The 17,078-nt window shown below is 34.3% G+C and overlaps 1 protein-coding gene across 1 annotated transcript in view; it reads left to right on the top strand.

Annotated features, from left to right (window-relative positions):
* Positions 1 to 16,844, top strand: part of LOC110106892 (RING-H2 finger protein ATL13-like) — a 51,687-nt gene extending 34,843 nt beyond the window's left edge. Inside the window, exons 2-4 of the mRNA XM_028693413.1 lie at positions 14,883 to 15,009; positions 16,509 to 16,654; positions 16,716 to 16,844. Of these exons, the coding sequence (XP_028549246.1) occupies positions 14,883 to 15,009; positions 16,509 to 16,654; positions 16,716 to 16,844 (402 nt within the window). The remainder of the gene's footprint in view (positions 1 to 14,882; positions 15,010 to 16,508; positions 16,655 to 16,715) is intronic.
* Positions 16,845 to 17,078: the final 234 nt, after the last annotated feature.

The raw sequence follows: 17,078 nt of genomic DNA, 5'->3' as shown, positions 1-17,078 counted from the left end.
AACCCAAGTCACCGATGATGAGGTATGTGAGTTCATGTTAATGGAGACTAAAACCCATATTATCATCATCTACGTGGAGGTTGAAGAAATAACACAAATAGATGTTGCAGGCCCTTCAAGTCAAGTGTATATATGAGTTCGTATTATCGCTTATGATGATGCTTTATGTGGTACTTTTTCCCAACTTTGTGAACATATCCATGGTTAATTAAATTTTTTTATCGTAGACCTACTTCGACGTCCGGTGCGATGAAGGTGAGTGCAAGAGAGTACACGAGAACTGCAAAAGATGATTTTTCTGGCCGCCTTAGTTTGTGCGAGTGACCAACTTTCCCGTTCAAAGAGTCTCTGCCACGAACTAGTGTTAGTCACCATCCAACTTGTGAGATACCTCATAATAATCAAATTGAAGATAATCGCCCCTACAGGCCATACATGTCGTAAACTTTGCAACATGAAAATAACATGGTGGCAGGTTGCCGAGTAGCTGAAGTTGAAGTACATGCATATAGCAGTAGCATTGAGTCATCGTGTCGTAGCCCGAGAGGAAAAACCCTAGTTTATATAGCTGAACGTGACAATACATAGATAACATATCGTTGGCAATGTTGAAAGTACAAATTATGCGTGCTCTAAGGATAAATTCAACAACAAACATTGTTAGACTCACATGTTGTTTCCTTGATAATGGTGGGTATTGTGCAGCACATGTCACCTATGATGAAGTATGTGAGTTCATGTTGATGGAGGCTAAAACCCATATTATCATCATTAACGTAGAGGTTAAAGAAATAACACAAATAGATGTTGCAAGCCCTTCAAGTCAAGTGTATATGTGAGTTAGTACTATCACTTATGGTGATGCCTTACGAGGTACTTTTTCCCATCTTTGTGAACCTATCCATGGTTAATTAAAATTTTTTATCGTAGACCTACTTCGACGTCCGGTGTATTGAAGTTGAGTGCAAGAGAGTACACGAGAACTGTGGAAGATGATTTTTTGTGGCTGCCTTAGTTTATGCGAGTTACCAACTTTCCCGTGGAAAGAGTCTCCGTCACGAACTAGTGTTAGTCACCGTCCAACTTGTGAGATACCTCATAATAATCAAATTGAAGATAACCACCCCTACAGGCCATACATGTAGTAAACTTCGCTACATGAAAATAATATGGTGGAAGGTTGCCGAGAAGCTGAAGATGAAGTACATGCATATGAAACCATGGATAATAGTAGCATTGAGTCATCGTGTAGTAGCCCGGGAGGAAACACCCTTGTTTATATAGCTGAATGTGACTATACATAGATAAATGGTCAAGGATTCATTGAAGACCATGCAAGACATAACCATGATGGCTTAGAGGGGATGATCACGAAGAATGATTACACCAAAGAAGTTCGTACAACGCAATAGTTGGATTCTGATGGATAGTTTGATGTCCCGACCGTGAATGTAGTTAGCTTAACTTAAGCTGTTATTCTAACAAAATTGTATGAAGGGCGGATTTTTTATACAAAGATAGACTTGTAGACTGCAATTAATGGCTCGTAGATTATTCAAAATGTCCAATATATTAAATCAACCTCCAACAAGAGTCGATTTATGATCACATGTGAACAACATGATAATCCACATGGCCTATGCCATTGGAGCTTATATGCATCGCGAAGTAAGAGACTAGGTGCCCTACGGAAGTTATCTACATGTGGGCCACAACACACTTGCACCCACCATATAATGGCTTCTGGCCATCATAATTGTACCTCAAAGTTTATACGTATGCACATCATCCCAATAATTCGTTAACAACTTGACGTGAAGCTGAAGGAGATCATCACTTGAATGGTGTCTAAGCTCAACATCAATATTTTGTACATAAAGGCATGGGACGCACATAGAATATCTATCGAAGTGATGTTTGAAAGCTATGAAGAATCTTACTGGTCCTTTTCCTATTTCATGGATGCTATAAGTTTTTCCCAACTAGGCATGGAGTAAAATATTTAGCTGATAGGTGGCGCATGCTTCAAGGGTCTATTCTGGGCATTTGGTCCATCCATCTATGGATGGAAACAATGTCGACCAGTGCTTAGCTTGGACACGACTTTCTTTCTTGGAGGGTATCAAGGGACCCTTCTGGCTGATATAAGAATAAATGGAAATGATGAACTCTTTCCCATAGCATTTGTAATCATTGAATTAGAGAGTAATGATTCATAGGGTTGGTTCCTACAAAACTTGCATGATATAATTCATCTAGTCATTGATAAGAATCTAGGCCTTTTAAGGGGATGTAGGGAAGTATTTCACAATTCTATTGATAGACACGGCCTTCATCACTTACGTGAGAAATTTAAAAAGTGTGTATCTTAGTTGGAGATTCTATATAGTGAGGGCCTTAGCAATAAAATGTACTTTGCAAAAAATATAGAGTACATAGTGTACTTCAATCGCATGATGAACGACATCAAAACTATTAAGAAAGATGCTTATGATTTATTGGTATAGTGTAATGTGTCAAAATGGACCCTATTGTTCATTAAATGCTATCAGTATGGTATTATGACCAAAAAAATCATCAGAATGATTTAATGGTGTGCTTAGGCGTGCTTGTGGTCTTCCCATGCAAAGCTTGATAATGGCCATCTACTATAACCTTGTCTTATTGTTCCTAAAGCATTCTACAGAAGTTGCAAGATGGGTAGAGGAAGGCAAGTCAAACTTCATTCCATGGATGATGATTATGCTATAATGAGCCAAATGTGAAGCACGTCAATTTCCCAAACTAGTTATAAAAAATATAAAGGAATTTAAAGTTGTTGATATGTCATGCCACCCTAAAAAAAGTTGAGATAATAAGTTCAAATGCTTACACATGAATATGCAACAAACCACAACTACATTATGTACCGTGTGTACATGTACTTGTGATGGATGGATCAATACAATAGGATCATAATATATTTGTAACACCCTACTTTACAATTAACTACTATAATTAAATCATTCTCTGATCCTATTGTATTGATCCCCCAAAGGACCTATGGCTTAAATTCAACAAACATCATAAAATAATTCATTTAATCGCTCCAGCTTTTAGGCGCCATGTTGGTCGACCTCAAATAAATAGATTTTGAAATTCAATGGATGGGCCATCATCTTCTTCACACAAGTCATGTGGTTCTTACAAGCAAGTTGATCACAACAAGCAACCTGTCCACATAATATCTCCTCCTCCAGGTTTTGTAGATAGACTAAAGTTATTTTACCCAAAACCAGCTCATTCTTTGTGCTTAAAGTCACCCTACTTCTCACATTATTAATTTTGTGTAATATATATGACCTATAGATCAAGGTGTGATCATTCCAGGCAGCAAGCTTCCAATGACATTAGTGTAGAGGAAGTTCCAATATGCAAAGGAGCATATCACTACTCAGACCATTAAATAGGGCTCATGATCTTGAATATGTATATTAAGTCCTTAATCAAACCTTTTTTTTTTTTTTTTGACAAGAAATAGTCATCCAAATACTATTTTTTTATTTATATAGGCTTCCCCATTGGTTGCTACAACACATTTACATATGATGTGTGAATGTTCAGTTGAGTTCCCCAGCTAATATATATTTTAAGGAACCTTGGCCTACATACACTCCGACATGTACAATTCATTCACCTAGAGATGGTGTCCCTTGACAAAAACCTTCCACTTCACCATTTGCAAAATGAAGATCACACTTCAGGATGTACAGGTGCTAGTTGGTCTCAGAGTTAACGGGCCCATAATTATGTAACCGAATGTAGTTGGTGAAGGACGTCATTGGTCCATCTGGCCGGATTATTGCGATGATCTTCTTAGTACACATTCAGGCTTCACTAATAAAGAAAGACTATGTTAATACTCATTATAGATTATAATAATATAACATTCATTTTTAAAAGCATGGTGAAGAACAAACAACATAATCATAAGTACATAATACTATATAAGTTTCCTATCCCCTAAGAAGTATATAAAGACATACATAGAGTTAGGTTTGAGTCGGGCAGCACTTGAAATTACACTCAAATTCATACTGAAGTTGTTGCAGTCCTCAGTATTAAAAAAATTTCTTGGCTTACCATCTTGCAATAAGTTTTTCATCTTATTATTATAAAATTGCAAAATGAATTTATCCAACCGAGGATGCCAACTTTGATACAATATTATATACTCAATGTTAAGGTTGCTCTGGTCAACACCTAGTGATTGTCCACCTTCATGATCATGTCACATGTCACGATATCACATTTATAAGAAATGAGGACTAACAAGATGACCATTTTCTTTTATGGACCTAATCTGAATAGTCCTCCAACCAGCCGAATTATGAAAATCTTATGTCTTGTAGAGTTTTACCCTTATTACTTCACCATACACATCGTGAAGGGCATCATGCTCATCTTCATACCACTGATGGGTACAAAACTGAAATATGCCATTCGCATTCGCCTTCTACTATAATGGGCTATCACATGCCCATACTATACATTCATGTATTATTCTGCTTAAATTATTAAACCTTTGTTTGTTGGGGATGTCGTGAAGGGTTTCCATATATGGCCAAAACATCTATATGACATAACCTAAAAATCTCCACACCTCAACTTCAGATGAACATACAAACCTTAAATAGCATAGGTAAGTAATATCATACCTTTCCATACATCTTGTAATTAGAGTATAGCTTGATTTGAATTTACATCTTTACAAGTTATCTGATATAATAGCTTACTGTCATTTCCCCAATTGACAACACAAACTTACAGCTTAGCTCATCCTTAGTCAATACATTCATCTTGAAAGTTGTATTATTATAATGATATGTATTATCAAATTAATTTTGCAGGCATCCGTTGTCTAGTCATTATCATTGGAGTAATCAGTTTGATGAATGAAAGTTTATTTTGCAGTTGACATTAATGGCATGTAATGACATAGCAATATAAATTGAATATGTGTTTAGTTATATAAATTAACCATGTATTGATTTAATATTTTCAAGTTCTTGGACATTCAACATTGAGTGGAAATCATCATTAACTTCTTATTTCTTTGTTAGCAATGGATAAGAATTAGAAAATTCCTATGAAGAAGTTGATTGTGGAGGGGTTCCAGTCGATTGAATGATTATTGTTGCATCCCATTGACGGTATCCTTGAGGCATCAGGTGAGATCGAACAAAAATTTCAATGTTGTATGAATTTGTGGTCAGAGTATGAAGATTGCATTTTGTGGCATACGCATGATAAAGTTATGAAAAATCTCTTTCCCTTCTATAAAGGAATAGACTTAAGTGATGTGGGTTGAGGATTTTTATAATAATGGTTCAAGGAACTTGGTGGCCATTTAACTCCTATGAACATTCTTAAGGCCAAAATTCATGAAATTTGACCCCATAAAAGAAGGTTTTATTAAGGTGATTGTTGAAAGACCAATAGCTGATGACGACCACTATATTCTTTATCATAAATGGCATTATGTGCGGGATTCATTTCTGTTTGAATCATATCACATGCTAAATGTTGTGTTTATTCAAAAGAGGAAAGAGTTTCTGAAGGCATGGGATTGAAAATACATCCAGAAGGAGATTAACGACAAGTTCAAATGTTGTCCAACTCAAAAACAACTCCATGCGCACCTACGAAAAGTTATCGACAATATATAAAGACCTTGTTTTTGTGTTATTAGTTTCTTATAATCTGCCTTCGTGCTGATATTTTATTTAGTTAAATATTTTAGAAATTACTGCTTAATTAAATTTGCATTTAGTGACACTTTCATTCTATAGGGACTGGCTTTTGTGTTATGTGAACAAAGCAGTAAACCTCAGCCAAAAGGAGCTCTGGCCTGATGTTTCTAGGGCAACCTACTTTGCCTCTGCCTATCCTCCATGTTTGGGAGTTTTTCTCCCTCTCCCACCATTCCTTATGGATCTCAATCTAAATAACTCCTCCACCCTTTCCAACGCTTCTATCCTTCATCCTCATCCTACTTTGATGGCTCTATCATGGGCCAACAACATATCCGCCCCAAATGCCACTTCAGATTCCTTCCCCATCTCTTTTGTTCCACCTAGCCATAAGCTCTCCTTCTCAATCGAAGAGTTATTGGAAGGCACTTCTTTGTGGTCACTTTCATTAGTTGGTTACTGGATTGGTAAATGCCCTTACTACAAATGTCTCCTTGCAGCTATGAATAAGGTTTAAACCCTGAAAGTTTCTCTCTCTTCTCTACCTTGCGAATGGATTTTTTCTTTTGAAGTTTATTTTCATGGAAGACTATGACATGGTGTGGTTGAGTGGCCTACGGATCTTCTTGAAAAAACCTTTCATCCAACAAAAATGGTTTCCTAAGTTTAAACCTAAGCTGTATTAACTTTCCTCCATTTCCCTTTAGATTAAAATAATCGACCTTCCCTTAGCTTTACGGACCCGATTTGAATTTCCAAGAGTTCCAGCTAAATTGGAATTCCACTATCTAGGGACTCCCTTATGGCCAAAAGGATAAGCTTAACTTTTTCCAGGATATATGTTCAAATCTCTAAAGAATCCACCCTTCCTGATGAAATTCCTCTGCAAATTATTGAGGAAGAGATTACCTCAAAGTGCTTTACAACTAGAAACTGATGCACTGCAAAGGATGTGGTTCACTAATTCACCCTTTTTCCTTATGCCCAACAGCCCCTTCACCAAACCCACTTATGTTGCCCCCTTATTGGACCAAAGGCAGGAGTTCCAATTGGGACTCCAAATTTTGCAAGACAGGTTCTATTTCTAAACATCCCTTTCCTTTTCTTAACCGAGGCTCAAAACTTCCTTCCACCTCTCTGCCTTCTCCTACCCCAGCTATTGAGTCTACTATTCCTTATCTCCTTGGGACATTTTTGAAATGAACAAATATCCCATTATACCTAACCTTAACTTCCCTACTAAGGAATCCTCTTCCTCAGACCAATCTTTAAAATAATCCCTCCTTCTCCCACCTAAAGTTCCTCTTAACAACAAGTTTGCTTCTCTTGATCTGACTTCATCTCATCCTCATAATGAGAATACTTCTGAATATATATCCCTTCTAATTAACCAATTGGTTAATGATCCCTCTTCCTCTCATCCTCCTGATTAGAAAACGTTTGAAGATATCTCTTCTCTAATTAACCCATCAGTTAACTATCACTCTTCCTCTATTTTTCATCCAACATCAAAACCAAAACCCTCGCCTTATTTGAAACACTATAGAGCCAAATCTACCAAGAAGGTTAAATCATCAAAGTCTTAGTGGCCCTTCCTCATTTTGCTTGCTAGAATATGAGGGGGTTCAATAAACTTGACAAGGCGTGTGTCTGTAAGGAGCTAGTTAGTTCCAACAATTTAAAATTTCTTTGTATTTTAAAAACAAAGATTCAAAAGTATACTAAAATAGATCCTTGGTTTAGGATCTCACAATTGGTTTTTGAAAATGAGTTAAGATGCAATAATTTTAATTTCTCTACCCAAGGTAGAATCTAGCTGAAATGGGACTCTTTTCACTTCTATTTTTCACCTTCCTTCCTCTCTTCCCAAATTATTCATGTCACCCTCTTCACACGTTTCTATCACCTTATTAACTTTTTGATCATTTATGTAGATATCTCTATTGATGACAGAAGATTAATTTGGAATCAATTACGGGGCCTTATGCCTAATCCAACTCATTCTTTAGTTATTATTGGTGATTTCAGTTTCTACATGCTTGAATATGAGAAAGCATGTATTAATCATTTGATCCAAGGAAGGATGGGAGAACTAAACTCAGTTATATATGATTGTGGCATCCAAGACTTGGATTTTGTGGGCTTTTTTAATGCCTTTTTTAATCAAAGAGTAGATTAACCAATTCACATTAAACTTGACAGAGTATTGGTTAACTCTGCTATGCTTGATAACTTCCTGACTACTTATTATAAAGTGGTTCCTCCTTTATGCTCTGAATACTCTCCTTTGATAATGAATATTTCTCCTATCAGGACTAAACCTTTCACATTTCTATTCAAAAAAAAAAAGGTTAACATGGAAGGTTTTAGGGAAGAGGTCCTGAATGCCTTTGTTAGGCCTGCTTCTTGCAGTCCTATTGTATTCCTGTATCAATGGCTTTGAAACCTAAAAAGAGCCCTAAATGGTAATTCTTTGACCTCCTCCAACTTCCTCTCTCATTCTATCCTTGAGCTTAAAATAAGCATACCTAATGTCTTCTTGAGCTTTAAAGGCTTCCTTTGGATCAACCCTTAAATACTTCTCTCAAAAAGATCAATCCCGAGTTGGCTGAGATGTAATCTTATTGGTCCACTTGGATATTCCAAAGAGTAAAATCTAGGTGGTTAACGAATGGGGAGGAGGACTTAGGCTTCCTCTATGCCAAGAATAGGACTATGAAAAATAAAAACACTATGAAGGAAACTTCAACTCCTTTTGGTCATTTCTCTACTCACCCTGAAATTGTTGAGGCCATTATTCATCATTTTGATGGTTTTTTTAATGCTCGTAGGCCTCCAATGTGAATAACTTCAACATCCTAATGGGTATTTTGGTCCCTCTACATTTAATGAATTCTCTTATGCTTCTATCTTTGATGATGAGATCAAGGCTGTTGCAATCTAGGACCCATAGCTTGTGATTTTGATAATAACAAATATTTTTTATTATATTTTTTTCTCTTAGCATTAATATTGGATATTGCATTTTGTCTATGCGTACTAATATTTCATGAAAAATATACACCATTAAAGACTATTGTAGACTCAAGCTTGGGTATAATAGGATGCAAGTTAAAAAGTCTGTAATTTTAACTTTTTATAATTTTTTTATTTCTTGAGTCTGGCCACATAAAGGTGCATGTAATTGGTGACCATGCATACACACACAAGGGGAGTAATAAAATCTAAGATAAATTGATTGCTTCTGTCTTGCTTACACCTTGGTTCCTCTTGTGGCCTGGTGAGTCCTTAAAATTTCTCTTCGAAGAGCGAGACTTTTAAGTTAAGTCCTCTAGGTTCTCTGTCTTTTCCAAGAGGGAGAAAAAGGAGTTGTGATTATTTGCTTCTTCTCCAAGATGGAGAAAAAGGAGATGAGGTTCTCTTCCTTCTCTAGGAGGGAGAAAAAGGAGCTGAGATTCTTCGCCTTCTCTAGGAGGGAGAAAAATATTGAAGGCTCGCTATCGTCACCAAGAGGGTGAAACAGCTTCTGACACTCTTCCATACCATGGTTTGTGGAAGGGATTTCTGTAAGGGCTTCTCCGCCTTACTGTGGTGGTGAAAGGACATACACTTAATTTAGCTCAATATTCAAAGTGGAGGACTCCAAGGAGTGGATGTGAAAGTATGAGATGGTTAAAAGACCTCAATGAAATGTCCCTGAGGCTCACTAATACGAAAGTAATACTATCACTTGAATCACTTTCACCTTCTATGGCACGAAAAAGTAGCTAGGTCCTTTAACACCAAAGAGATCTTCTTCTTCCCAAAACTTCCCTTAAGATAAACCTTGAATTCGATGATACTATAATGAAAGCTTGCTGGAGCAACCATGTGAAACCCCATCCACACTCTCTCGAACCCCACAAGGATCTTCTCCCTCTTAAACTCCACCATTTCCTCTCTCCCTTTTAAGGCTCTTTCTTTAAGTTTTCTCTAGAAGATTTAATGCATTCCAAAGACAATTTTTATATCTTTGGAAAAAGATTAAATAGAGGGCTTTAAGAAATCCTAAAAAATTAATTCAGCCATCAAAGATCGTACAATACGATTACAGGATCGTCCAGTATAATATATAAAATTTTACATGTTAGTACTATACAATCACCAGTTAAAATAGCACGAATTGTCAATTTACCTGTTTGTATTGTACGATCATCAGTATGAGTATCAGTATGAATAATTTAATTTGCCCATTAGTATTGTACGATCATTAATATGAATGACCAATTATATAGTTCAATTAGTTAAACCAAAATACAGTTCATCCATGATGAATAATGGGATGATCAAAATCATCTCTATTGATCATATAATAAAATCTAGCTCGTATAGTACGATCAAAATTAACCAGATTTGATTGACAAATCACAGGATTACATTATGTAATATTTTAAACATTGTATAGTATAATTAGGTTTATATAGTATGATTAGAATAACTTTTCAAATTATAAATTTTGTCTAATTTAATGGATGACGTGCTTTTTAATTATAAGAGATCATCCAATATGATGTGGTTTTCATATTGTATGATTAGTTATATTTAAAAAGTATTTTTTAATAAAAAATAAAATATTTTAATTAATATTTATAACACCATATCATATAATATAATCCATATCATAAAGTATGATGTGCATAAAAATTAAAATATTTAAAATCATTTTACTACCCTTATATGTGTATGCATGATCACCAGGCTAACATATATCCTTATAGTACTTAACACAAAAAATTAAAAATAAATAAATGAAAATTATATACTCATTTAACATAACCTATTTTACTTAATCTTGAGTCCTGAATCTTCAAAGAATGGTGCATGATGTACATGAATTGTTAGTCAACACACAAATAAATATACTCTATAAATACTATGAGAAATAAATAAGTTATTAATAATATTTGTTATCATCAAAATCATAAACTCAGAAGCCCAAGTTGCAACAATCTTCCTCTTTTTTATGATGATAAATATTAATGGTTAAAATTATAAACTAAAAATATTTTCTACTAAACTCACTCTCACTAAAATAATTACATTAAAAAATAGGGGTAAACATGTTACTTTTTTAACAAATAAATTTTTAAAACTAAATAACAAAAAAAAATAAAAATAAACCATAAATACAACCAACCATAATACATTCTCCCTCTTTGATAATATCAAAAAAAAAGAGATAACACAACACCTAAATTAAAATACACGCAGAAGAAATAACAACATAATAAAGAAACGAAAACATAAAATTATGCTTAAAACATAATAAAAATAAAACACACAAAACAAATAAACCAACACACAAAACACATAAATAAAATATATAAACAAACCTTAACATACTTAATTATACCTCATTGTTCTCCTCCTGTTTTGATGATTCAGAAGTTAGGACTGCCGAAGAGATTTTTTGTTTTTTTATCTTTTCCACATATTACAATGGGCTTATTTTTACTCTTTTAGTTTGCAAGAAAAGTTTTTAAGTTGGGGTACTCAACTTTCAGATGTCCAGATTTCATACACCGAAAGCAAATAACATTAGAAGAAAACTTAACATTTTTACCATTATTACCTATAATCCACTTTTGTTGATGCTTATGCATGTGCTTCAATAGAATTTTGAATTTATTTGTTATCAATGCTATCTCCTTACTCTCATCATCTACTAAGCCACATTCATTTATGACTTTGACTTTTAACACTATAGTCTTCTCATCACCTGCATCTACAAGTCTTTGACTCGCACTTTGCTCTTAGGCAATGAGTGAGCCTATTAGATTGTCTATAGAATAAGTATTCAAATCTTTTGATTCACATATAGCTGTAACTTTGGAATCAAATTTATTAAGTAGAGAATGTAGAATTTTATTAACCTTTTCAAAGTTTAAAAGTTATCTACCTAAATCATGTAATGACATCACAATCTGGGTAAACCTAATATACATGTATAAGATAGTCTCATAAGGTTTCATGTGAAAAAGTTCATAATCATGCAATAATATATTAATCTAGATTGTTTGACTTCACTACTACCTTTATATGTAATGCTTCATTTATCTTAAACTTCCTTGCTAGTGATGATGATAGAAATAATCATATAATCTTCAGTTAAAGCACAGAAAAAGCAATTCAAAGATTTAGCATTCAATTGAGCGTTATATTTTTCTTTTCTATTCCATTTAGTAAAAAGAATGTTAATTTTGACTCCATCTATAATGCATGATGGTATAGAATAATCAATTTGAATCATATGCCACATTTGATAATCAATTTATTTCAAGAAAATAGACATACAATTTTTTTAAAAATCAAAAGAAATATTTTCAAATAAAGGTGGTTACGTGATTGAATTTCCTTTCATAATGTTATGATTTCCAATGTTAGCCATTGATCTATTTTCAAAAGTTTTCTAAAACTTAATTTTTGAATCTCGTTCTGATACTACTTAAAAGTATGAGAATGTTGAAGACCTCAATGAACTATCCCTAAGGCTCACTAATACAAAAGTAATACTATCACTTGATGTATAAGCTAGTATACTTATCAAAAGTTGCAAAGATGGTGATAATAATATAATCAATATAGCATAATATCAATCACTGATTTTTAACCAAGTAGTTATAATAGAAAATAAATTACATAAAGATAAATTATAGAAAGTAAAATAAAAAAGAACACACCAAATTTATAGTTATTCGGTCTAACCATGACCTACATCCACTCCCCAGAGTCACCCACTTTGGGTATTGCATTATCACTGCAGTGTCTCTTCTTATTCGCCATAGGTAGGCGAAGAAGCCCTTACAAACTCTCTCCCACCAACCTGATGTGGTAGAGGATCAAACTCCTTTCGCATGCAGAGGACCTTGACTTCTTTTCACCCTCCCAGTGATACAGAGAACTTGGACTCCTTTTCACTCTCCTAATGAGGTAGAGAACCTTGAGTCACTTTACTTTCCCTGATGTTGCGGAGTAGCTGGGTCCTTTGACAATAAAGATATCTTCTTCTTCCCAAAATTTCCCTCAAGACAAACCTTGAATTTGATGGTACTAAGATGTAAGCTTGCTTGAGCAACCATGTTAAACCCCCTCCACACTCCCTTGAACCCCACAAAGATCTTCTTCCTCTCAAACTCCACCCTTTCCTTTCTCCCTTTTAAGGCTCTCTCTTCAAGTTTTCTTCAAAAGAATAAAGACTCAATGCATGCCAATGACACATACAATGTCTTTGAAGAAAGCTTAAATAGAAGGATTTAAAAACTCCTAAAAAATTAATTCAGCCATCAAAGATCGTGTAGTACGATCGTAGGATCATCCAATATGATGTGCATATTTGACATGTTAGTACTATACAATCACCATTTAGTATAGTACGAATATTTAATTTGCTTTTTCATACTGTATTATCATCAGCACGAACAGGTCAATTTGCTTGTTAACACTATACAATCATCAATGCGAATGATCAATCATATAATACGAATAGTTCAACTGAAATGCAGTTCGTCCATGATGAATCATGAGATGACCAAAATTGTCTCTATTGATCATACAATACAATCTAGTTTGTATAGTATGATCAAAATATATAAATTAACTATATTTGATTTACTAATTAAAGGATTACATTATGAAATATTTTAAACATTGTATAGTATGATTAGGTTCGTACAGTGTGATTAGAACAACATTTTATATTTAAATTTTTGCCTAATTTAATGGATTACGGGCTTTCTAATTATAACAGATCGTCCAATATGATGTGGTGTTCATACTGCATAATTAGTTATATATAAAAAGTATTTTTTTCTAGAAAAAATAAAATATTTTAATTAATTTTTATAACTCCAAATCATATAGTACAATCCATATCGTTTAGTACGATGTACAAAAAATTAAAATATTTAAAATTATTTTTTCTCCCCTTGTGTGTGTGTGCACGATCACCAGGCTAATAAATATCCATATAAGACTTAACTCAAGAAATTAAAAATAAATAAATAAAAATTACATACGCATTTAACATAACCTATTATACCTAATCTTAAGCCCTGAATCTTCAAAGAATGGTGGGTGTACCTAAAATGTTAGTCAATCATAAATAAATATGCTATACAAATACTAGGAGAAATAAAAATGTAATTAATAATATTTGTTATCATCAAATTCATAAACTCAGAAGCTCGGTTTATAACAAGATGTAGGCCAAGGTTGACCGAACTACTATAAAAATTTATGGTGTACTTTTTCATTTTCTCACTTACTTTTCTACAATTTTATTTTTCTATTATTTGTAAATTAAATTTATTGCATGAATTTTAATATTTATAATCAAGTGTAATTAGAATAGGTTGTTGCTTGCATAAAGAATAACTTGCATGTTTTGAAAAAGTATTTTAAATTTTCAATTGCTTCTGAAAGTTTTTAAGTATTCATTTTGGATTAGTTTTAAAATCATTTTGAAAAAAAATTATCATTATATCAGTATTTTTTATTGTGTAAATTTTATATTATCAATTCACTTCTCTCTTGGTGCGCCTTAGGCTAGTTCATTGAGGTCTCACAAACTCCTCGGACTTTTGAAGGATGTGGTTTTTGCTGGACCATCTACCATCATGCCCTATCCTAATGATTATACCTTCAAGTTCTATAAGATTTCTTGGTATTCCAATGGGCTACATGTGTGTAATGCTGTTAAGAAAATTTTCAACACTAACCACTTACCAAAAGGTGTAAAAGCCTTTGTTATCACTTTAATTCACAAGTGTTCTCATACCTCCAATATTATTGATTTTAGACCTAACTCACTATGCAATATTTTTTTATAAGATTGTGGCCAAATTGATTGCAAACAAGATTAAATCGATCTTACCCCACATTATTCATAATAGTCAAGCTAGTTTCATTCATAAAAAGTATTAAACTGATAATATTATCTTGGCTTCAAAGAACACCTTTTATGAAGGTATTCTATGAATTTTAATTCTTCTCAGAACTTATTTTGTGTTAAACTTGACATCATGAAGGCTTTTGATTTGGTTTCCAGGGTTTTTCTTCTCAACAAAATGAAGCAAAAAGGCTTTCTTGATTTGTTCATCAAATGGTTTAAAGGTTGCATTTCGGGCATGCAATTTTCCATCTGCCTTAATGGTTTTCTCAAGGGGTTCTTTAAATCTTGATATGGCCTCCGTTAAGGTTGCCCCCGCCCTCTCCTTGCTCTTCTGCATTGTGATGGATGGTATGTCCTGCTACCTTTAATCTCCTTCCCACTCTACGCCCTTCGCTGACTTAAGTTTCATTGGGATTTGTTTAAATCATCTTCTTTATGTGGATGATATGCTTGTCTTTGACATTGCTTTTTCTCAAAATGCAGCTTACTTGAATAGCTCCCTATGAGATTTTAATGGTGCTTCTGGTCTTCATGTCAACCCCAATAGAAGCTTGATAATGTTTTCCAAAAATGCCCTACTATGACTGACATTCGTAATATTCTTGGCATTTCCCAAGTAGATTCTTCCCTCAAATATTTGAGGCTCTCTATGTCCACCAAACATCATATTTATCTCACTTCCAACCGCTCTTGAGTAAAATTTCTACTCTACTTACTGGTTAGAAAGTTTGGTTTCTCTCTTTTGTAGGTAGGGTGTTCACTATTACAACCGCCATTTTATATTGGATTAGGGGATCCATTATACGTATGGCTTGCTGCAAATTTATCACTAAATTATTCTTAAGGTTCTTATTTCACAGCATCATTAATGACAAAAAGCTCCATTTAATCGCTTGGAAATCAACTGCACTTCCTAAGCCTCAGGTTGCGTGGGATGGGTATTCCTTCTATATAATCTCTTTATCATGGCGTTATGGTGTCCTTTATCTGGCAGTTGTACAGTCAAGATTCTATTGCTAGCTCCTCGTATCGGGCTAAATACATTTCACCATGGAAGCCACCTACTCTTAATGCTTCCAAAGCTTGGAAATTAACATGATCAACCACACACAAAATTAGGAATTCTATTTCTTTATTTATTGCTCCTCTCTGCAACTATTCAATGTTTTGGGACCCATGGTGTAACGGACAAGCTTTATCCAAATTCTTCTTGCCTTCTCGTATCATACATCAGGTTGTTAATAAGTATATTATGAACAATCAATAGGTGCTTCCTTAGTCATTTCTTAAGTAGGACCGCGTGGCAATCTTTACAGTCTATATTAATGAGCAACCCACGATTTCCTGGGAAGGCTCATTCAACCCTTCTTTTAAGAATTTTATTACGCAAATCTTTCTCTGTAGGAGGAAGTACACTAGTATAAATTTATTTAGCATAAAAACCATTCTCTTCGGTTCTATTTTTATGCGTGGATGGCTATTATTGAGAAGTTGAAATGTGTTGATCTGCTTCTCAAGAAGTTAATTAATGTTTAGCCATCCTGTTCATTCTGTCTCTCTGCACCAGAAATGCATAAACACTTGCTCTTTGAATGTGATTTTTCTTATTTAGTGATATCGGCTCTTTTACCTTTTCTTAGCGTTTTTTTTTTTTCTTCAGACCAAACCTGCTTCAAACTTTTGATTGCTTGGATAATATGCAGCAGTTTAAGACAATAGGGACAATTTTTTGTTTTTATCGTTAGCCACACAATTTATCATTTGTGGAGGGAAAGGAATAATGAACATTTTGCTGGTATCTGGGACAGCCCTTCCTTAATTCAATTGGCTATTAAAAATGCAATTAGTCTCAAATCTTTTTGGTGGAAATGTTATGATAAGCTTAAGGATCGTTTCACGCATATCTTCTAATGTTTTTCCTGGAGATTCCTATGGTGTTTTTGGTCGCCTGGAAGATGATGAGTATGGCCATCTACTTACCATTCTGTCTGTGGCGATCATACGGCAACCACAGGAATTTTGCTGAATGGTTATTATGCTACTTGCTCTTCCAGGTGCCTTCAGACGACGAGGTCCTTGAGCAACCTGTTATTGCTTTGGATGGCCCTGCGGCAACCTGTGCTCCCTATTACCACCTCGGCTTCTGTCTAAGCTTCGACTCCTACAATGAGTTTTTCATCTGAATTTCTTATGAGTGGGTAGTTGGCCTCTCCCTCTGAGGAACTTTTATTACGTCCTCTGACCGAATGTAGATCTACGTTCATTGTTACTCGGTTTTTGCTCGGTATTTGGTCGGTATTGCTAGGTATTGTTTGGTAATAGCGAGAAATACCGCTCTGCAAAGACCAATACCGAGTAATACCGAGCAATATCGAGTTATACAAAAAAATACCGAGTTTTTCTAAAAAGCTCGGTAT

The sequence above is a fragment of the Dendrobium catenatum genome, unplaced genomic scaffold, assembly GCF_001605985.2.
Source record: "Dendrobium catenatum unplaced genomic scaffold, ASM160598v2 fragScaff_scaffold_273, whole genome shotgun sequence".
NCBI classification, from domain to species: Eukaryota; Viridiplantae; Streptophyta; class Magnoliopsida; order Asparagales; family Orchidaceae; genus Dendrobium; species Dendrobium catenatum.
Note: the sequence above shows the minus strand (reverse complement) of the source record. Positions and strands in the feature narration are given on the sequence as shown.